At 47.4% G+C, this 23,781-nt stretch overlaps 2 gene segments (V, D, J or C); both read right to left on the reverse strand.

The window, feature by feature from the left end:
* Positions 1-2,558: 2,558 nt before the first annotated feature.
* On the reverse strand, positions 2,559-4,063 carry LOC119563603. The segment is given in 2 exon segments: positions 2,559-3,275; positions 3,600-4,063. Coding segments are annotated over 2 exon segments (378 nt in total).
* An 18,388-nt stretch (positions 4,064-22,451) lies between these two features.
* Positions 22,452-23,372, reverse strand: LOC119567885. The segment is given in 2 exon segments: positions 22,452-22,828; positions 23,080-23,372. Coding segments are annotated over 2 exon segments (423 nt in total).
* Between the last annotated feature and the right edge of the window lie 409 nt (positions 23,373-23,781).

Here is a 23,781-nt window from a genome sequence, read left to right on the forward strand (position 1 = left end):
ACATTGTCCCCTTCTCCTGCAGACACTTCGGGTTTGCTGGACTGGATCGATTCACCCAGTACAGCACCTGCAACAAAAAATACACCAGTTATATACCATCAGAGTGCCCAACCTAAACACACACAGAGAGAGAGAGAGAGAGAGAGAGAGAGAGAGAGAGAGAGAGAGAGAGAGAGAGAGCGCGTATGGAAGAAAAGAAAGCTGAGAGACCGAGATAAAAAGACAGACATACAGAGAAGAGGAGAGTCCTGCAAACAAAAGGCAGGCGGGCAGCGGGGGAAGGATAGTTAAAAGCAGTGGTTCCTGTTTTAGGGAGAGACTATTTAGCAATGGGACGGGCTGCATGAACAAAACCAAAAATCACAATTACCTGGGCACAGAGTAACTATAAAAAAGCTTAGTATCAAACTCGTGCCCATGGTTTGAGCAAAGCGGATCTGGTTGGAGATTCACAAAGGGGCAGTGAAAACACAACAGCGAAGCAACGGGGTCATTGGCTGAATGTGTTAAACTATTCCAGATTCCTCCCTGAAACGTCGAGGGGGGCGGATCCGACCCCAGTGCCCAACCCCAGAGGAAATGAGGAGTGGAGAGGGTGTTTGCTTCCGATTTCTCTGTGAAACCGTCTGCTAACTGGCTCTTCTTCCCACCCCAGCTTTCAAAAAGTTTTGTTTGTAGCTGTGACTATCCAATGGATAAAATGACTAGACATGAAATGGACTTCTTTGCCTGACCAGGGCATCAGGGAGACTTACTTGCATAAGAAGCTGGTTAAAAAGAAAGACTGAAGGACAAAGAGAGCTGGATGGATGGATGCTGATTTCAGTGGACCTGAAACGCGTCACAGCAGCTAAGAACCCGGCCAGAGTTGCGGTGATGGGACAAAGATCAGAACCTCGCCCAATGTCTTCTACAGCATGTTTCCGGCTGCAGGAAATCCTGTTACGATTTTCCAAGATTTGTGGGGTGATTTCTTTTAATGACAACAAATATTTTGATTTAAAGGTTGTAAATTCGTGCATTTATTAACTCGCATTTATATAACTGAGATAACAACGCATCGGGCTCGGTTTGCACAGGACGGTGGCTCTAACACGACACAGGGATAGAAACGGAGAGATCCTCCCGGACATGGGAAGAGCAGAAGGAACTGAACTCGGCAGAGACGGGTCATAAAGATAACAGCTAGGCCCTTTATCCGATTATAAAAATAATTCTTCCTCCTGTTTTGTTTCTGAAAAGAAAGTGAGTGCTGTCAAAGAGCCCTCTCTGTGCCTTCCCCCTCTTCCTTCTCCTCTTTATGACACGAGAGTCCCGAAAGAGATGCTATCCAGGGGAGTGTTGGATTTAAAATAAAACACAACCTAAAATGTAATTCCCAGAACGTCAGGCGCGCCCCCTTGTGGACACAATAAATCAAGCCAGTAATTTTGACAAAGCAGCTAGAAAACGTAAGAATGGTCTGGCCCAGTATGGCCAAAGGTCCATCTAGCCCAGTGTCCTCTCTTCCAACAGTGGCCAGTGCCAGGTGCTTCAGAGGGAATGACCAGAACAGGACAATTATCGAGTGATCCGTCCCCTGTCGTCCAGTCCCAGCTTCTGGATGTCAGAGAGGCTTAGGGACATCAAGAGCATGGGGCTGCATCCCTGACCATCTTGGCTACTGGCTGTTGATGGACCTCTCTTCTATGAGCCATTCAGATATTTCTCTAGACGGGGGGAGGCTTATTTTCGCATGGAATTTCTCATGTTTCTCTAGAGGAATCATCAGCTGTTGGTTTGGTGCAGGCGTCATTGAGAGAAATTATCCAGCCCCTGTTATGCAGGAGGTCAACCTGCATGTGCATAATGCTTCCTTTTGACCTTGAAAATCTGTGTATCTCTGTGTTACTTGTCTCCAGAAGAGATTATTTTAAAGATTGGATTGTTCCTACAAGCCATTCCTTAGTTACAGGAGTCTGGGGAAAGTGTTTCTTTGCTTCCTGAGGAAAAAAATCTTCTCACTAGAATTCACCATTTAAAACCTGCTTAGTGTAAATTACTGTGAGTATTAGTGGTTATAACTCTGCCATAGCCAGTCCCAAACCCGGCTGGAATAACAGGAGAGTTGGCATCCGGCTGGCAGCCAGCCAGCCATAAAACTTTGCCAAATAAATCCATGAAATAAGTCCTCTGTAAGCCTTATATGTCAGTTTGGAAGGATTAGTTTTTTAGCAGTAAAGGTCAAAAAATGTGGATTTCACCGTATGCCACACAAACCCAGGTACAAGTATTTCCCTTGATAATCCTTTGCTTCGCTGTAAAATTCAGTTAAGAAAAATACTGCTTTGAAACTTATTGGGGTTTGATTAAGTCTGTTTACTTTGACATATGAATTGTCAACATCATGTTTTAATGGTCACATGGCTTTAACTTTTTGGATCTTTGAGTCTCCTGTCATTAAGTAGTTGTGTAAATGGCCGAAGTTCTGTGATGAGTGAGGGGCACGAGGAGGACGCAGGGCCCTGCGGCTACTTTTAGCCTCTGCCGGCATCGGGGCCCCATTGTGCTGGGAGCTGCCCAGACACTGGTAGAGACAGACCCCGCTGCGTTTAAACATTTGGGCTGGGATTTAAGAGCCCGAGGAAGGAAGGCCTCCATTCAATCACAGGTATTTGTGAATGCGTGTATCCATTTGTTTTGATGAGTGGCATTTTCAAGAGAGGTGTGTGTGTGTGTGTGTGTGTGTGTGTGTGTGTGTGTGTGTGTACACATTCTGAAATGTATCAGCGAGATGCTGACAGGGAGGACAGCACCTGTGTGTCTGAGCTGTGGCCCAGCGCTGCATCCCTCACTGGGGACGAATGCAGGGTCATGGGGACGTTCTCTCTGGTCCCTCTTCCATGCAGAGCCCCTGAAGGTGAAGGGAAGAGGAGGGTTTTTGTACAGCTCTGCTGTGTGGCTGTGTCACTGTGCCCGCTGCAGGGCGCAATAATACACCGCTGTGTCTGCCAGCTCCAGGGCTGTGATGTTCAGAGCTGTGGAGCTGCCACCAGCCTGGGAAGAAAACCTCTCCTGGGCGAAGTCTGCGGTATCACTGACGGAGCTGACTTCCTTCGTCCCTCTCCGCAGGATGTACTGCGGGGCGCGGTTCGGATACTGACGGTACCAGTAGAGATAGACACCAGCAAGGTAGCTGGTTTCATAAGAACAGCTGAGGGTCACGGAGCCGCCTTCAGCTCCAGACATCTGGGGTTCCCTGGGCTGGAGCGAGTCACGGTCACCCAGCACAGCACCTGCAACAAGACATAAAATGTACTAGTTGTATGCAGTCCGAGCGCTCACTACGATAACCTTGGACTGGAAGATTCAGAGAGAGGAGAAGGGGGACAGAAAGAGAGACTGCAAAGAGAGGGATTCAGAGTAGCAGCCGTGTTAGTCTGTATTCGCAAAAAGAAAAGGAGTACTTGCGGCACCTTAGAGACTCACAAATTTATTTGAGCATAAGCTTTGAGAGGGAGAGATAGATGGGAATAGGGAGGCTGTGTGTGTGTACAGAGAGAGAGAGAGAGAGAGAGAGAGAGAGAGAGAGAGATGGGACGAACTCTATGACCAACTACCTGGATATAGAGTGAAAACAAAAACGCCGAACATCACACTTTTGCTCATAGTTTTAAGCAAAGTGGCTCCGATTTCAATTCCGTACTGAGCCCTTCAGCCCTGAAGAGACAGCGTCCTGCCTCAGTGTGATAGACTCGCCCAATTTCTTCAGACACTGGCCTAATAAGGGGCATATGTGGAACTCAGAGCCCTTCCTAGCCCACAGGAAATGAAGCGTGGTTGGTTTCCCTTCTGAACGGCGTCCTTGCCTTCCTCAGACCTTCTTTAGCGTGTCTTGGTTTGCTGGGAAGTGCGACTCTCTTTGCAAGCGGTTACATGAAGTAGGAAGTACAGTGACTGGCTGTACATAGAGTAAATTACATGTCGGAGAAATCTAGGACCCCCACTTCCCAAAGACCAATTTCTCAAGAATTCTTGTTTACTGGTGCACAGTGAGGAGGGAGTCCCACGGATTTTTTCCCCAATAGGAATTGCGCTTCTAGCTTTGGTTTCTCCGAAAATTCCCGCTTCCACAAACATCACATTTAAATATCCAAGTTGAATCACTCGCCAAAGACCCCCTCCCCTCCGAGGATAAATTACATCCGAGTGCGCACACGGAGCTCACTCAGGGAAAGTCTGGCTTAATGCACAAAGGCTTCAAAGGATTCCCTGAATATCCGAAGAACCAAGGCGGAGTCCTGTGTCACCTTAAAGACTAACATAGAAGCTTATACCCAAATAATTTGTTAGTCTTTAAGGTGCCACGGGACTCCTCCTTTTTGCTGAAACAGACTAACACGGCGTGTCCCTTTGAAACCTGAATATCCCAGTATTTGAGCTTTTGCAGGAATTCCCCTTCTGAGAGTCCTCTAGCTTACTGAGAACCTGCTACCAGCCCTCCAGGTGTAAACTTTTAGGGTAGTTACAGACAGTGGGATCTGTATTCAACTGTGCCTGGGCAGAGAGGGGGACAGAGAGACGGGTGGTAGTGGGAAATAATAGAGCAACCTGTTGCCGTTCATTGAAATGGAAAGGACTTCAGTCTTGCTGAGAAAAATGTTCCATTTTCATCTGTTTTGAGCTTTTGTTTCTCTGAATTGGGCTGTGCTGGATTCGACTGGGTTGGGTTTCTCTGGGTTTGTGTTATGGGGTGTATGTGTGTGTGTGTTGGTTGGTTGGAATGAACCGGGTTTCGTTGTTTTGTATTCGGTTGGTTTGGGCGGTAATCACGCGAGCTGGGTTTGGGGTTGAATTTCATTGAGTTAGGTTGCGCTGCTTTGGGTTGGGTTTGACTGGATCGTGTTGGGATCGGTTCAGCGGGATATGGGGTTCAGGCAGGTTGGATTGATTGAGGGTTGGCTTGGACTAACTGGGCTCAGGCGGATTCGGTTTCATGGGGCGGGGTGTGTGAATGCACGGCCACGCGCCTTGCAGCCTGTCGGTTCCAGGTGTATTGACAGAGTTCCCATCTCTAGAAGGGCCAGGCTTGTTCTGATAAACTCGTTCCCTGATATATGTCATAACACGGGAGGGGAGTTCCTGAATATATGAAATTATGGTAGTGACAAAATATTATTGAAAGTTAAACTAACTTGGTACCCTTGTTCTAGCACTTGGCATTTATAGCTTACAGTCTTTTCAATATGAAATGTATTTTAAGCCAGATAATCTTCATTAATAGTAAAAAATCAGAGGAATATACAGTAGGGCAAAGTGAAGGAACTAAAGTTTGTTAGAGAAGATTAACAGAATATCAGGGGAAAAAAACAGTTGCTTTTTAAAGAACAGATCAGACAAACACCTGTCCAGGATGATCCAAGTACATTTGGTCCTGCTTCATCACAGGGGGCTGGACCAGATGCCTCTCGATGCCCCTTCCAGCCCTGTGTTTATGATTCTATCATGTTGCCATAAACAACCCCCAGCTGACTTCTTGTACGAGTGGAGATGAAGTTCTCCCCCACTGTGGGTCTCAGAGCACAATAATACACAGCGCTCTCCTGTTGAGTAACAGCCTCAATCTTGAAGGGAACCGTCTTATTACCCATGTACAAAGATGCTGAGAATTTTCCCTGGACAAGCGTCTGATCCGGAGCATCAAACTTCGTTTTAGTCAGTATATGCTGGGGAGGCTGGTTCGGATACTGCCGGTACCAAAACAGATACGGGCTTGGGTCACGGGTGGTGAAATTACACTGTAAAGTTACACTTTGTCCCTCTGAGCTTCTCACTTCGGGAGGAGACTGGTCCACGGAGTCACTTTGTGCAAGACCTGTGGCGGGAAAGAGAGACTTTAAATATCTCTGTATGTACGGCTGGAACTTTTAAACTCAGTGGGACTTGGATCCCTCACTCCCTTATGCTCCTGTGAAAAGTTCAGCCGGTATCGTATAGGTCTGAATCACTCGTCAAAAACATCTCTCTCTATTCCCAGCACACTGATGACTTGGTTTGTGATGCTAACCTGGCTGTCTCTTTGCAAAAGAAAACAAAATTCCTCCTACGATTTCTTTGTTCAGAGACCTTTATTTTTGTCTTTGCAAATGCCTTTACTTCAAACGAAAGTTATTACTCTCACCTGACTGTGGAAGCAGAAGCCAGAGCTGTACAGCCAGGAACAAGAGCATTTTGCAGATTCAGGTTACCCTTGTGTTGTTACTACGATCTGCAGCTAGGAAGAGAATATCTCCTCCTCCTCTGCGTTTTTGAGAATGACCATTCATGTCCTAAAGATGAAACCTGCTTCCTCCCTGAACTTTCTGTCCTTCCTCTCAGCTGGTGACGCCACACAACGAGCAGACTCACTCAGCTTCTGGTTCCAAGTTTCTTTAATACACGTACACAACGTACTGTAAAACAGGGATGATGTGACGGTGTAGAGCGCCCTCTAGTGGATGTAAAACAATAATGACACAAGCAAGAAAACCAAGCGCTCATCTCTTGTGAAAATCTGAGGCCTCCCCTCGGGTATTTCACCCGGGGTCTCTCCGGCGGAGTTCTGAGCATGAGACATTCTCTGGTGTCTGAATTAGGGGAGAGTTACAGGGTTTTGAAAATTGCCCCCAAAAGATACAAATTAATCTGCCTTTGAGTACATGCTCTGCCACAAATTTCCTGGGTGACTTTGGGCAAGTCATTGAGGGTCTGATTATTATAGGTCCTAAGGTGGCTAATGAGGCAATATAGAGGCTTTCTGGTATTTCAAAATCTCCTAGATGCCTAACTCTCATTGAATCCCTCGAGGCGCCTCTCTCCATCTGAACGCAGCTAAGGGCAGATTCACAAAGGGACTTAGGCACCTAAAGTGACAAGTAGGTGCCTAAATCCCAGAATCAAGCCTTTTTGGGATTCACAAAATCCTCGTTCAGATGCCCCCAAGGCCTGTCGTGGCCTAAAATCTCTCAGTGCCTAAATTTATTCAGTAAAAGTTTGTGCTCGGGGGGGGGGGGCAGTTGTTTTGTGTTTTTTCCTATCAGGATGCACACTGCCATGACAGGAGGCGGAGGCCTAAACCCCAGAGTGATTCTCAAGATGGAGGAAGATGGGGTGATCCTGCACCTAACTCACCTGCTGGGTCCTGCCCAGTAAGTGTGCCCAGACCTCACCTGTCGGATCGGCCACCGTAGGCATTTTAAATACAAGCTGGGAGAGAGGAGCAGCCCCTCCTCTTTACTTTTATCCCAGTCTTTACGATACTCACCTGGGATGTCGGAGACTCCTGGTTCAAGTCCCCCCTTCCACCTGAGCAGCAGAAGAGATTTGAACAGGGATCTGTTACCCTGTAGGTGAGTATCCCAACTGCTGGGCTTTGGGATATTCGGGGAGGGGGGAGATCCCTCAACTGGCCTTAAAGAGCTGTTCCCCAGTGAATAAACACTGAAAGATTCATGGCCATGGGGGCGGGGGAGAGAATAAGTCTGTAGCCTGGTGAGGGGAGGACTTACCTGGGGGGGACACGCAGTGCCTCTGCTCCAATAGACTTTTTCAAATAACTTATTCACAGTGGAACAGCTTCAGTAGAAGACACTGAGGTCCCTCCCCCAGCCCAGAATGTCCCATAGCCCAGTGAGTAGCTTAACTATTGAGTTAAAAGTTACAAGGGACCTCCTCCTTCCTCCCCCGCAGCTTAATGGCAAGAGAAGGTTTGCAAATAATAATCTCAGAGAGAGGCATGTCCCTACGGCCCAGATTTAGACACCAATATATCCCGGAGAGAGGCCGGGCTTAGCACACACACCACTCAGCTTGGTATCTCCCTGTTGGCTAGTTTACAGGAGGAGCCGCCTAGCCTGCTGGCTTTTGTGGATCCCATTCGGAGGTGTCTGTCTCTCCCAGCTCATTCTTTAGGAAGCCTGAGCACCCAACTTGAGTTTTGTGAATCCCAAAGATTTTTGTAGGCACCTGAAAGCATGTTCAGCTTCACCACACCCAAGTTCCTTTGTCAACTCGCCATACATACCTTCTAGGAACCTCACACAGACAAATGGACTAGGCCTCACAGGTGTAACAGCGACCCCCTGTGTGCTAATCTGTTAACCAATGGGGAATATTTCTCAGGACAGCTGGAATACTTTCCCCCTCTCTGGACTTCACACTGGAAGTAGTAGAGAGGGGTTTTTATAGGGTCACTTAGTTTTTCCCACAATAAAAACTGAGGGGTCAATTAAAATACTGAGTGAGTAAAGGAAGTAAACTTCCTGCTCCTGGGTATAAAATAATGTTGTATGAGTGGGGTGGGGTGTAGAAAGAAATTTCCCCTAAGGGCAGGTTCCCACATATCGATCCAGCGAAGGGTCCCTTGGACCTTCCTCTGAAGCGTCTTGTACTGGCTACTTCTGGAGACAGAATACTGGTCTAGGTGGAGCCTGATCCACTATGATCCTGTGTTTCCTGGTTTCCTTTAAAATTGTGAGCAACCTTAGTGCTCAGCCCTAACCATAATCTTAAATCCTAACTCAAAATCCTAACACTAAACCTAGCTCCCAACCCGCTATTAATTCTGAAACTTTATCCCGAAACCTTGCCCTAATTCCCCCAGAGCCATAACCTAATGCCAAAATCCTAATCCTAAACATAACACCAACTTTAACCTTAAACCTAACCTAATAATTGCCACAACCCTCACCTTAACCCTAGCCTTAGCTGTAACATTACCCTAGCTTAACCCTATTACCAACTCCTAACCCTAATCAAAAACTCTAACCCTAATTTCCCCTAATCCTATCCCTATCCCTAATCAAAAATTTAATTCTGACCCTAATGCTTAATGGAAACCTAATCCTAATTCTAATCCTACCTCTAGCCCTAATCCTAAATTCTATCCTGCCACAACAATTTATCTAACCACAATCCTAAGAAAAAAGGGTAACTACAAACATAATCCTACCCCAATCTAGCACTAACTGCTTAGCACTAATCCTAAACCCGAATTTAAAACACTAACCCTAAAAGAGGCCTAACCCCAACTTCCACTCTCCAGCTTCTAACCATGCTCCAATCCTAAAGCTTTAACCCTAATTTTAACCGTAACCTTAAAATACCCATAACCCTAATCCCTAACCCTTAATGATAACAATACATTTAACCCTAAATTCTAACTCGTTGCCACACACATAATACCCCTATCCCTTAACCCTAACCTTTGACCGTACCCCTAACCTGGACGAGAGTAATGAATGGGGATTAGAACATGGCAGAATTATTCAACATTTTTAAGAACAGGGATCTGCATTCTCTGTGTCCAGTTATGAAAATTGTTACACTTTGAGTTCCTGAGATGCCCAAAGACTCAGATATTTCAGTCCTTTGTGTTTCTTAGGCCTTGTCTACACTAAACGCAAGAAAATGAGAATGGTCATACTGGGTCAGACCAAAGGTCCATCCAGACCAGTATCCTGTCTACCAACAGTGGCCAATGCCAGGTGCCCCAGAGGGAGTGAACCTAACAGGTAATGATCAAGTGATCTCTCTCCTGCCATCCATCTCCACCCTCTGACAAACAGAGACTAGGGACACCATTCCTTACCCATCCTGGCTAATAGCCATTATCGGACTTAACCTCCATGAATTTATCCAGTTCTCTTTTAAACCCTGTTATAGTCCTAGCCTTCACAACCTCCTCAGGCAAGGAGTTCCACAGGTTGACAGTGCGCTGAGTGAAGAAGAACTTCCTTTTATTTGTTTTAAACCTGCTACCCATTAATTTCATTTGGTGGCCCCTAGTTCTTCTATTATGGGAACAAGTAAATAACTTTTTCCTGTTCACTTTTCCCACAACACTCATGATTTTATAGACCTCTATCATATCCCCCCTTCGTCTCCTCTTTTCCAAGCTGAAAAGTCCTAGCCTCTTTAATCTCTCCTCATATAGGACCAGTTCCACACCCCTAATCATTTTGGTTGCCCTTTTCTGAACCTTTACTAATGCCAGTATATCTTTTTTGAGATAAGGGGACCACATCTATACGCAGTATTCAAGATGTGGGCGTACCCTGGATTTATATAAAGGCAATAAGATATTCTCAGTCTTATTCTCTACCCCTTTTTTAATGATTCCTAACATCCCATTTGCTTTTTTGACTGCCTCTGAGCACTGCTTGGATGCCTTCAGAGAACTATCCAGGATGACTCCAAGATCTTTCTCCTGATTAGTTGTAGCTAAATTAGCCCCCATTACATTGTATGTATAGTTGGGGTTATTTTTTCGAATGTGCATTACTTCACATTTATCCACATTAAATTTCATTTGCCATTTTGTTGCCCAATCACTGAGTTTTGTGAGAACTTTTTGAAGTTCTTCACAATCTGCTTTGGTCTTAACTATCTTGAGCAGTTTAGTATCATCTGCAAACTTTGCCACCTTACTGTTTACCCCTTTCTCCAGATCAATTATGAATAGGTTGAAGAGGATTGGTCCTAGGACTGACCCTTGGGGAACACCACTCGTTACCCCTCTGCATTCTGAAAATTTACCATTTATTCCTACCTTTTGTTCCCTGTCTTTTAACCAGTTCTCAATCAATGAAAGGATCTTCCCTCTTATCCCATGACAACTTAATTTACATAAGAACCTTTGGTGAGGGACCTTGCCAAAGGCTTTTTGGAAATCTAAGTGCACTATATCCACTGAATCCCCCTTCTCCACATGTTTGTTGACCCCCTCAAAGAACTCTGAGTAGTAGGACATTATATCCCTTTACAGAAACCATGTTGACTTTTGCACAACAATTTATGTTCTTCAATGTGTCTGACAATTTTATTCTTTACTGTTGTTTCAACTAATTTGCCCAGTACTGATGTTAGACTTACCGGTCTGTAATTGCCAGGATTACCTCTAGAGCCTTTCCTAAATATTGGCCTTACATTAGCTATCTTCCAGTCACTGGGTACTGTAGCTGATTTAAAGGACAGGTTACAAACCGTAGTTAATTATTCCCCAATTTCACACTTGAGTTCTTTCAGAACTCTTGGGTGAATGCCATCTGGTCTCAGTGACTTGTTACTGTTAAGTTTCTCAATTAATTCCAAAACCACCTCTAGTGACACTTCAATCTGTAAAAAGAAAAGGAGGACTTGTGGCACCTTAGAGACTAACCAATTTATTTGAGCATGAGCTTTCGTGAGCTACAGCTCACTTCATCGGATGCATACTGTGGAAATCACAGAAGACATTATATACACAGACACCATGAAACAATACCTCCTCCCACCCCACTCTCCTGCTGGTAATAGCTTATCTAAAGCTATTGTGCCAGCAATGCCCCTCTGCCATGTACATTGGTCAAACTGGACAGTCTCTACGTAAAAGAATAAATGGACACAAATCAGATGTCAAGAATTATAACATTCATAAACCAGTCGGAGAACACTTCAATCTCTCTGGTCATGCAATCAGAGACATGAAGGTCGCTATCTTACAACAAAAAAACTTCAAATCCAGAGTCCAGCGAGAAACTGCTGAATTGGAATTCATTTGCAAATTGGATACTATTAATTTAGGCTTAAATAGAGACTGGGAGTGGCTAAGTCATTATGCAAGGTAGCCTATTTCCCCTTGTTTTTTCCTCCCCCCCCCCCAGACGTTCTGGTTAAACTTGGATTTATGCTGGAAGTGGCCCACCTTGATTATCATGCACAGTGTGGGGAGAGTGGTCAGTTTGGATGAGCTATTGCCAGCAGGAGAGTGAGTTTGTGTGTGTGTGTGGGGGGGGGGGGGGGTGAGAAAACCTGGATTTGTGCTGGAAATGGCCCACCTTGATTATCATGCACATTGTAGGGGGAGTGGTCACTTTGGATGGGCTATTGCCAGCAGGAGAGTGAGTTTGTGTGTGTGGTTTTTGGAGGGGGGTGAGGGGGTGAGAGAACCTGGATTTCTGCAGGATATGGCCCACCTTGATTATCATACGCATTGTGAAGACAGTGGTCACTTTGGATGGGCTATTACCAGCAAGAGAGTGAGTTTGTTTGTGGGAGGGCGGAGGGTGAGAAAACCTGGATTTGTGCTGGAAATGGCCCAACTTGATGATCTCTTTAGATAAGCTATTACCAGCAGGAGAGTGGGGTGGGAGGAGGTATTGTTTCATGGTGTCTGTGTATATAATGTCTTCTGCGATTTCCACAGTATGCATCTGATGAAGTGAGCTGTAGCTCACGAAAGCTCATGCTCAAATAAATTGGTTAGTCTCTAAGGTGCCACAAGTCCTCCTTTTCTTTTTGCGAATACAGACTAACACGGCTGTTACTCTGAAACTTCAATCTGTGACAATTCCTCAGATTTGTCACCTAAAAAAGGCGGCTCAGGTTTGGCAATCTCCCTAACACCCTCAGCCATGAAGACTGAACCAAAGGATTCATTTAGTTTCTCCGCAACGACTTTGTCATCTTTAAGTGCTCCTTTGGTATCTCGATCATCCAGGGGCCCCACTGGTTGTTCAGCAGGCTTCCTGCTTCTGATGTACTTAAATACATTTTGTTATTATCTTTTCAGTTTTTGGCTAGCTGTTCTTCAAACTCCTTTTTGGCTTTTCTTGTTACATTTTTACATTTAATTTGGCAGTGTTTATGTTCCTTTCTATTTACCTCACTAGGATTTGACTTCCACTTTTTAAAAGATACTTTTTTATCTCTCACTGCTTTTTGTTAAGCCATGGTGGCTCTTTTTTAGTTCTTTTTCTGTGGTTTTTAATTTGGGATATATATTTAAGTTGGGCCTCTATTATTGTGCCTTTGAAAAGTCTTCATGCAGCTTGCAGGGATTTTCCTCTATTCACTGTACCTTTTAATTTCTGTTTAACTAACCGCCACATTTTTGCATAGTTCCCCATTCTGAAATTAAATGCCACAGTGTTGGGCTGTTGAGGTGTTCTTCCCACCACAGGAATGTTAAATGTTATTGTATTATGGCCACTATTTCCAAGCGGTCCTGTTATAGTTACCTCTTGGACCAGATCCTGTGCTCCACTCAGGACTAGATCGAGAGTTGCCTCTCCCCTTGTGGGTTCCTGTACCAGCTGATCCAAGAAGCAGTCATTTAAAGTATCAAGAAATTTTGTCTCACATTTCGTCCTGAGGTGACTTGGTACCCAGTCAATATGGGGATAATTGAAATCCCCCATGATTATTGAGTTTTTTATTTTGACAGCCTCTCTAATCTCCCTTAGCATTTCATCATCCTATCACTGTCCTGGTCAGGTGGTTGATAGTAGATCCCTACCGTTATATTTTTATTAGAGCCTGGAATTACTATCCATAGAGATTCTATGGAACATGTGGATTCAGTTAAGATTTTTAGTTCATTTGATTCTACATTTTCTTTCACGTATAGTGCCCCCCCCTCCGCCCCCCGCATGACCTGTTCTGTCCTTCCGATATATTTTGTACCCCAGAATGATTGTGTCCCATTGATTGTCCTCACTCCACCAGGTTTCTGTGATGTCTATTATGTCAATATCCTCCTTTACCACGAGGAACTCTAGTTCACCCATCTTATTATTTAGACTTCTAGCATTTGTGTACAAGCACTTTAAAAATTTGTCACTGTTTATTTGTCTGCCCTTTTCTGATGTGTCAGATTCTTTATGTGAATGTTTCTCATCTGATCTGGCCCATACTTTATCCTCTTTCATCCTCTCCTCCTGACTAAAACCTAGAGAATCTCTCTCAATAGACTCTCCTCTAAGAGACGTCCCTGTCCAATCCACGTGTGCCTCTGCAGCCATCGGCTCCCCCCCCCGCCCCCACCCCATCTCTTAGTTTAAAAACTGCTCTGCAACCTTTGTAATGTGAAGTGCCGGAAGTCTGGATCCACTCTGGTTTAGGTGGAGCCCATCCTTCCTGTATAGGCTCCCCCCATCCCAAAAGATTCCCCAGTTCCTAATAAATCTAAACCCTCCTCTCGACACCATCGTCTCATCCACGCATTGTGACTCTGAAGCGCTGCCTGCCCACCTGGCCCTGCGCATGGAACTGGAAGCATTTCTGAGAATGCCACCACAGATGTCCTGGATTTCAGTCTTTCCTAGCAGCCTAAATTTGGTCTCCAGGACGTCTCTCCTACCCTTCCCTACGTCATTGGTACCCATAGGCACCGACTCCGTGGGTGCTCCGGGGCTGGAGCACCCACAGGGAAAAATTGGTGGGTGCTCAGCACCCACCGGCAGCTCCCCGTGGGCCCACAGCAGGGCACGGCAAGCCTGGGAGCGGGAGGGAGGGGGGAGAAGTGGAGCGCGCTCAGGGGAGGAGGCAGAGGCGGAGCAGAGGTGAGCTGGGGCAGGGAGCGGTTCCTCTGACCTCCCCCGCAAGGGTTACTTCCTGAGCCCCCCCACTGTCCTCTGTTCCGCCTCCTCCCCTGAGCCCACCGCCGCTCCACTTCTCCCACCTCCCTCCCCGGCTTGCCAGGGAGGAGGGGAAATGCAGCGCTCCCAGGGGAGGAGACAGGGTAGGATGATTTGGGGAAGGGGTTGGAATGGGGGTGGAGCTGGGGGCGGGGACGGGATGGAGTTGCGGTGGGCCTGGGAGTCGGGGGGCCTGAGCACACACCAGCGCCAGCTAAAGTCGGCGCCTATGTTGGTACCTACATGTACCATGACCACCGGCTCCTCCCCAGCACTACACATAAGTCTATCTTGATGCCTCGAGAGATCCGCAACCTTCTCACCAGCCAGGCAAGTCACCATGGGGTTCTCCCGGTCATCACAAACCCAGCTCTCTATGTTTCTAATAATCAAATATCCCATTACTAACACCTGCCTTTTCCTAATGACTGGCGTTCCCTCCCCTGGAGAGGTAACCTCAGTGCGAGAGGGTACCCCAACATCATCTGGAAGCAGGGTCCCAACTGTGGGAAGGTTTCTCTCTGTTCCCATTGATTGCTCTCCTTCTCTGGGCCTTTCATCCTCCTTAACAGCGCAGGGGCTGTCTGACTGGAGGTGGGACAAATTTAAGGTGTCCTGGAAAGCCTCATCAGCATACCTCTCTGCTTCCCTTATCTCCTCCATTTCCTCCACCCTGGCCTCCAGAGCCCATACACGGTCTCTGAGGGCCAGGAGCTCCTTGCACTGAATGCACACATACGCCACCTGCCCACCCGGCAGGTAATCATACATGCTACATTGAGTGCAATAAACAGGATAGCCCCCGTTCTGCTGCTGGGCTTCTGCCTGCATTTTCTCCTACCGTTACCTCGGTTAATGATAGGGGTTTTGTTTAAATCAAGAAGTTTTGATGATAGTTTAGTGTAAAGGTTTTAAAGAATGGCAAGTGTACCTTGCCCCCTTCCCACTCCCCTTCCAAACTCCCTCTCAAAACTCCTTTTTAGCAGCCCCTGGTCGCTAGCTCACTGCTTTATAAAGCCCTGGCATCCTTGATAGCCTCTCCCCCTGCCTAAGGTTCAGTCAATGAACAGAGGATTCAAGATTTCAAACCTTGTTTAGAAGCTCACAGCTTCCAACTGCCAGCCACAGCACACGGTCCTTCAAACAAACAAACAAACAAACAAACAAACAAACAAACAAACAAACAAACAAACAAACAAACAAACAGACAAACCCAAGCTCACCACACAGCACGTAACCCCCAAACACAAACACACACTACAGACAGCCACTTACCCCAAGGGTCGCGTATTTGCTCCTCTTTCACCTGGAGAACTCCCTCTCGAAACTACCTGTTAGCGGCCCCTGTTTGCAAAAGCCAATGGCAAGTTGGAGTGCATTAAATCAGCCCCTGGCACTGTAACTCCTGAGGTGTCCACACTGGCAAGGTATTTAGTATGCCCAAACTCCAAAGTTGGAGGGCTCCAATTCAACCACTTCCACGAGAGGCATGGAGCTTTCTGCGCCCAGGCTACAGCGCCGTGGTGCCAGTGTAAATGCCCTTGTCTATTACTGCACTGTGATTGGCCTCCGGGACGTGTCCCACAATGACTGTTCTAGCCTCTCTGGTCATGGGTTTGAAATCTACTGCCCTGCCCTCAGGTGACCAACCATCAGACCCGCCTTTAAATTCTTTGGGAATTTTGAAAATCCCCTTCCTGTTTGCTTGGTGAAGCCTGGAGTGTTCTCAGCACATCGTTCCAGGTGACCACGCCTGCTCCATGCACCCGGCGATCCCCTGTTTGCAGCAATGCCGAGCTGCTGGACCTCATCAGCGTTTGGGGGGAGGAAGCTGTCCAGTCCCCGCTGTGCTCCAGCTATAGGAATTATGATAGCTACAGGCAGAGATCAAGGTCAATGATCAAAAAGGGCCATGACTGGGACACACTGCAGGGTCAAAGTGAAGGAGCTTCAGAATGCCTATCACAAGGCATGGGAGGCAAACGGCTGCTCCGGTGCTGATCCACGAGCTGCCAGTTCTACAAAGAGCTGGATGCGATACTTGGGAGCCACCCCACATCCACTGCGAAGACCCCATGGATACTTCAGGGGCTGTGCCAGCTGAGAGTCCTCCGAACCAGGAGGAGGAAATCGAGGGTGAGGGTGCTGAGGGGGAGGGGGGACCCAGAGGACAACCTGGCATCCTCAGATGCATGCAGCCAGGAGATCTTTTTCTGCCCTGGAGGAGGCTAGCCAGTCGTAGCAGTCGGTACTTGGGGAAGCTCAAACAGCAGAGGAGGAGCCTGTTAAGCAGCTTTGATTTTGGAAAGCGAGGTGTTGGGGGCCGATTGTTGGGGGCAAGTTGTTGGGGCCAGGAGGGTTGCAGAAAGCAGGTTTGGCACTGTGCAGTGCTTGTACAGACACAAGCCTCCAGGTGGAACAGGGTGTTCGTGGACTCTCTCACTTCACGGTAATCGGCCTCAGAGATCTCCTCGAAAGTCTCATGGAGATACTGGGCAATCTGCTTCCATAAGTAATCTGCAGAGGAGCTTTGTTCCTTGTCCCATTAAGGGTAACATTCCCATGCCACTGTGCTATCAGTGGGGAGGGACCATTGCTGCACACAGGCGAGCCACGTAAGGGTCAGGGCAGAAGCCGCAGTCTTCCAGAAGAGCCTCCCTTGGTTCCCAGCTCACCCTCAGCAACAAGATATCTTCCAGGATGAACACAGCCTGTGAAAAATGTGTGGACAGTGTTGAGTATAGGGCCTCCCTCCAGTGTTGGCTCTCCCCAAGACACACGGTCCCTGAGTACAGTAAGGCCCTGGAACAATGAGTCTCCCTGCCCCTGCGGTTATTCATCATTTTGGGGGTCTTGTGGCTTATGTGCTCTCGCCTTGGGACAGCCAGTTAGTGGTAGGTATGTGAGTAGTGCTTGTGTTTTAAAACAGTTGTGTCAGTGCTCTGTCTATTGCTAACAATGGCGCTCTGTAAAATGTTGCATTTTTACTTCATAGATCTGACTTTGGAATCCCAGCCTGCCTCGTTATCGCCAGCTGAACAGCCGCACAGACTCAGGAAGTGGCCTTGAAAAACTAAAGAGGACATTTTGCATGAAGTTATGCAGCACATCACTGCTGAAAATAAAAAAAACCTGCAGGAGTGGCAGGACAGAGAGATGAGGGAGCAGAAGGAGAACGTGGAGCACCAGAAAGAAGCCATGGAGCGGCTCCTAAATATCATGGATCACCAAGCGGAATCGATCCAGGCGCTCCTAGCACTGCATACGGAGCAGCTCCATGTCCGCCCTCCCCTGCAGCCGGTGCCCCAAAACTCTTTCCCTTGTGCCCCCATGTCACTGCCAACACAGTTTGACTACCATCCTGTCCCCAGTCGGCATCCACTGCATTCCACACCTGCCCCTTCACCATCCAGCCCTGCAGACTCCCACCAGTATGCACTGCACTCAACCCCTGTTCCCACACAGTTTAGCCCTGCTGAAGTGCAGCATCCATTGCACAGCACTCCAGACAGCAAGGCTGCATATGATAGCTGGACATACGCAAATCTGTAACCGTTCTGGAGCCCTCACAGCACCTTTCCCCCTCCAACTCAGTGCAGATGTGTCATACCATGTGTGTCTCTCCAACTTTTCTGGGTTTTTTAATAAATGATTTTATTTTTGTTTTGAAGCATTCTCCATTCCATTAAATGAAAGCACACATAGCCCAGGAAAGCAACAGGCACTGCTAGTCAGCACATCATATGGAGCAATCACAATCGCCTACTAGCATTACAATCACTGCACTCCCGTGCATGGCACCAAACACTACTGGCTGTCAGCATCCAATTGCTGCCTCAAGGCATCCCTAATCCTTACGGCCCAGCCCTGTGCCCTTCTAAATGCCCTGGTCTCTGGCTGTTCAGAGTTAGCCTCCAGGTGCTGAGCCTCAGCTGTCCAGGCCTGAGTGAAGGTTTCACCCTTCCCTTCACAAATATTATGCAGGGTACAAGCATGCGGCTATAAGCATAGGGATGTTGTCATCAACCAGGTCCAGCTTCCCATACAGACGTCACCAGCTGGCCTTTATATGGCCAAAAGCACACTCCACAGTCACTCTGCACCTGCCCAATCTGGTGTTGAACCACTCCGTGCTGCTATCAAGGCTCCCTGTGTCTGGCTTCATAAACTACTGCATCTAGGGGTAGTTGGGGTCTCCCAGAATCACAATGGGCATTTCGACTTCCCCTATGGTAATCTTCTGGTCCAGGAAGAAAGTCCCGGCTTGCAGCTTCCTGAACAGACCAGTGTTCCGAAAGATGTGTGTGTCATGCACCTTTCTGGGCCAGCCTGCATTAATGTCAATGAAATGCCCCCGGTGATCCACAAGCGCCTGGGGAACCATAGAGAAATATCCCTTCCGATTAACGTACTCTGAGGCTAGGTGGGCTGGTGCCAGAATTGGAATATGCGTCCCATCTATCGTCCCTCTGCAGTTAGGGAAACCCATTTGTGCAAAGCCAGCCACAATTCCATGCACGTTACCCAGCGTCATGGTTCTTCTGAGCAGGATGCAATTAATGGCCCTGAAAACTTGCATCAACATGATTCCAGCAGTTGACTTCCTCACTCCAAACTGGTTAGCAGCCGATGGGTAGCTGTCTGGAGTAGCCCTCTTCCACAGTGCGAACACCACCTGCGTCTCTGCCTGCAGGGCAGCTCTCATTCTCCTGTCCTGGCGCCGCAGGGTGGGGGCGAGCTCAGCACACGGTCCCATGAAAGTGGCTTTTCTCATCGCAAGTTCTGCAGCCACTGCTCATCCTCCCCGACGTGCGTCACGATGTGACCCCACCGTTCAGTGCTTGTTTCCCGAGCCCCAGAGTGGTGTTCCACGGGGGTCAGCACCTCTGTGAATGTCACAAGCAATCTTGTGTCATATCTGCCATGCATGGTGACATCAGTGTCAGACTCCTCAGTGCCGCTTTCTGGTGTAAGGAGTAACTCGACTGCCTTTCGTGATGTATAAGTGAGACCCATCAGCATGTTCTTCAACAGTTCGGGATCCATTCCCACAGACCAAGAGGCAGGCAGAGCACATAGTGCAAAAACCATTGAAAGATGGCACCAAATGTGGATGGATGCAAAGGGGCTGCTGGGCTGCGAAGCGATGCATGGTGGGGCATTGGGACAGGACCCAGGATGCCCCACGACCCCCTCCACCTTCCCACAAGCCTCAGCAGCAGAAGAGGAAGAGATGCTTTGTGGGACAGCTGCAGAGTGTACCTTCAAATGCAGCTGCAACTGCCGCAAGTGTGGCCACTCCATTGCACTGGCAGCTGACAGTGTGAACACACAACAGTGCTTTCCCTGCAGCGCTCTCTGCGGGGTGCTGTTATTCCCTGCACTGTACATCTGCAAATGTAGACATAGCCTCAGTCCTGGGATTTTTGGACAGCTGCCCTGGGGGCTTTGCTCACTGTGTCTCTCAAGGCGCAGTGATAGACAGCAGAGTCGCTCACTTCGCTGGAGTTTTTCGCCAGGTGAAAGGATTTGGAGTCTTTCTGGTGATTTGCAGAGCACCCTCTTCTGCGCCTCTTTTCCTGCTGACTTGATGCTTCATATTGTGTCAGCAACACGCGAGGGGTGTCTTGGGCATACTGCTCATACCAGAAGAGAGACTGAACCAGAGAGGAGTTATAAGTGCAGTGGAGAATCACAGTTTTTCCTTCCTGGATGGTAACAGTGCATTGGGGTTGTGTTGTTGGGTTTGCATAGGTGCTTTCTGCAAAAGAAAACACATTTTGCTAATTGGTTAAGGCTGGAATTTTCATATGTTAAGGCAGGTGGGGTCCCAAATTTCCCTGTAGATTTCCCTCACTGCTTTAAAATCTTTTCAAAATCTCAGCCACACAGGTCATTATCATAATAAAATATCCTTTCTAGTGTACCCCATTTGCAAAGATCTCCCTCAATTTACGGCCACAATTACCTACATTCCCCTCAAAAGTACGTGGTGCCCAGCTTCTTTCTGTGGTTGAAAATTATTTACATCAGAAATAAAGAACCATTTACACAAAAGGAAGGAATCCCATCTCTCCTTTTCATTTTAATTGATGAATAATTTTATGTCAACACCTTATCCATCCCCCATTTAGGATCTTTCCCAGCGATTAGAGTTTCCAATTTGGCCATTGGCAGGTTGAGAAGTGTAAGGAATAGACTAGAATAGATTAAATGAAATGAGGATAGCATAGAACTACCAATTATAAAATGGAAATAAAATAGTTAATGGCCCGGAACTAAACCATACTCACTTAAAACAAAAACCAGTACAATCAGCAAAGAGAAAATAAGAGGCATTTTCATTGTCATGATTGGTGTTTTAATAATCCTCATCCCCGATCCTATGCACAAAAAGGAAGCTGTGTCTTTTCCCTTTCCCACATAAAAAGAAGGGCAAAGTGAGACTATTGTCTTTGGGGTGATGCCTTTAACATTTATATTGCATCCCTGGAGCGTCTTATTCTGCAAACCTTGTGCAAGTGTCTCTTTCTTCTTGTGAGCACTTTCCCTTGAATTCTTTCTCACGGTCTCTGAGCTGCAGAAGGAGGTGTGTACTGTAGAGGGAAGAGTTCAGAAATAAATAGGGGCTGAGATACTGTGTGTGTCATTGATAGAGGGGATGTATTTTGCGGGTACAACACTGCCACCTAATGAGCAAATGAGTGAATGGGTGGGGGATGTCTCGCCCCCTGACTCCCCTGGTGCGGCACTGAATGACCTGAGAGTTTGAAGTCTGACCCGTTGAGACTGACGACATGTACCCAAAACCACCCACAACAACGTTTTTTCCGCATCAGGCATTGGGAGCATAACCCAGAATACCAATGGGCAGCGGGGACTGTGGGATAGCTACCTACAGTGCACCATTCCGTCAGTCGATGCTACCCCCGGTATTGAGGACGCACTCTGCCGACCTAATGCACTTATGCGGACTTGCACGATCGACTGTATAAAATTGGTTGCTAAAGATCAACTTCTATAAAATTGACCTAATATCGTAGTTAGACATGCCCATATAAGTTAGCTTGCCAGGATAAATAAAGCCTTGGGAAGTTATTAGAGATTTTAAACATACAGTTTCAGAATTTACTGAAAAAGGACTCTAAAAATTGGAAGGTGAAGGAAATCCTTCTTCAAGACATAAATCTATATACAATTGCACAAGGAGAGGGGAAAACCTCCTATAAGGGAAGTTACCTCATAACTACCTACTCCAGAGTGCCTCTCACCTTTCTCTGAAGGTGTTGGTGGTAACTACAGTCAGAGAGCAAAAACTGAGTTAGATAGCTGTCTGGTCTACTCCACACCAGTAATTCCAATATTTCTACCTTTCCTGACTTCACTTCAATTTCTGGATCACTGCATTTCTGAAACCAGCAAAAGCTTCCCACAACAGACACAAGGGCAGTTCTGGCAGGCAGAAATAGTTGAAAAATTAAATGAGATTTATATTCTGTTTCCTCTAGGAATGTGGAACATTTCAATTTTGTTGAGATCCCAATGTCCTATTTTAATGGCTCAGATCCTCAGCTGATAGGAACCAGCTCAGCTCAGCTGACTCCTATGCAATTCCTCACTGATTTTAAAACATTTTGAGGAACTGGATCATTTGCTTCCACTGAGCTCCACCCAATCCCAAGAGTTTGGGATCTGGCCCATTGACTCCAGGGAAGCTATGCACATTTAAACCCTGGGGAAGGGTTTCAGAGTGGTAGCCGTGTTAGTCTGTATCAGCAAAAACAACAAGGAGTCCTTGTGGCACCTTAGAGACTAACAAGTTTATTTGGGCATAAATTTTCGTGGGTTAGAACCCACTTCATCAGACGCATGGAGGGGAAATAGAGGAACAGGTATAAATACATGAAAGGAGGGGGGTTGCTCTACCAAGTGTGAGGTCAGTCTAAGGAGATACACCAATTAACAGCAGGATACCAAGGGATGGGATTCACTGACTCCAATGGCGCTGTGCAAAGTCTGTCCTTCTGCGGCTGGAACTCACACATCTTCAGTGCCGCCTCCTCTTCCCCCAGCGGGTTTTTGCGCAGCGACCCTGCTGGGTGCGATCACTGTGACGCTCATGGCGCAGTAGTAGACGGCGGAGTCGCGAAGTTCACTTGCGTTTTTCTTCAGATGGAAAGTCTTCCCCTGTTTGTCGGCTGTGGCGAAGAACCCTCGCCGGCTCCTGCTCTCCTCCTCATCCGATGCTTCATATTCTGTCAGCAAGAGGCGAGGGGCTTCATCTGGGTACTGCTCGTACCACCACAGCGTGGGAATATAGGAAGTGTCATAGCTGCATTTCAGCAGCGCTGGTTCCCCTTGGGATACTGTCAGTCTGTCCTCAGGCTGTGTCACTGACTCTCCATTAGCCCCTTCTGGAAAACAATAAAGTGCTTATGTAGAGCTACACACGGCTCTTGGCTTGAACCTGCAGTGTTTAGCTACCTCCCAAGCATCCAGAGACTGGAGGGAGGGGAAAGTTTATAAACAAATGGTTACAAAAAGAAATCAGGGCTAATTCCGCATCGCCTGGAACTGGATGCAGCTGCATTTCAGTTGTGGCCATTTCCACCCGATGACCGTCTGGCCCCATACAGAGCTGAAATGGTGCAGATACGCCACTCACCCAGAATCCGAAGCAGTGTAAGAACAGACACCCAGGGGAAGAACATATTTCAGGGATGGAGTGGGATGGAACCTCCTCCCCAGTCCCCACAGCCCAAGAAGGAAGCTTCTTCCTTGCCTTCTCCAGCTGTGAAGAGGAGCTGGGAGGGAGAGGTTTTACTCAGGGGGGTGATGCCTTAAATACTTTGGCAGCTCCTTTCCTACTGGCGCTGGTCTCCTCCGCTGAGTGACTGTGGTGCTAACCACGCAGGCAGCCCGGCGCTGCCCCTGCACTCGGCTCTTTGGCTGCGGCACGGAGCTGGAGACTCGAGGAAAGGGGAGGAGAAATTGCGGCGGGATCCGAGACCAGGTTAAACAGCGGGGCTCTGAACTGCCAGCCCGAGACAGCTCTGCCGGAGAGGCGAGTCGGTGAGAAAACAGCGGCCCCTTGTGGGGAGCGTGGAGGACTTTTCCCCTAAACCGCTCAGTGTTTTTCTTACTTTTACTCCAGTCGGACTATCCCTTGTTCAACAGCTGCACGATCTGCCTGATGTCAAGGGAAAGGAATTGGGGTCAATCCCGCAGCTGGAGGAAATCAGTGTAGTTCCCCTGCGATCATAGGAGCTACACCAAACCTCTGTATAGCTCGCTAAAAGGTACTGAAGAATTGGGAAGAAAAGATTATAGTCTGAAAGTGCAGGAAGGATTCACAATCAAATGTCAC

The sequence above is a fragment of the Chelonia mydas genome, chromosome 13 (assembly GCF_015237465.2).
Source record: "Chelonia mydas isolate rCheMyd1 chromosome 13, rCheMyd1.pri.v2, whole genome shotgun sequence".
In the NCBI taxonomy this organism is placed as follows: Eukaryota; Metazoa; Chordata; order Testudines; family Cheloniidae; genus Chelonia; species Chelonia mydas.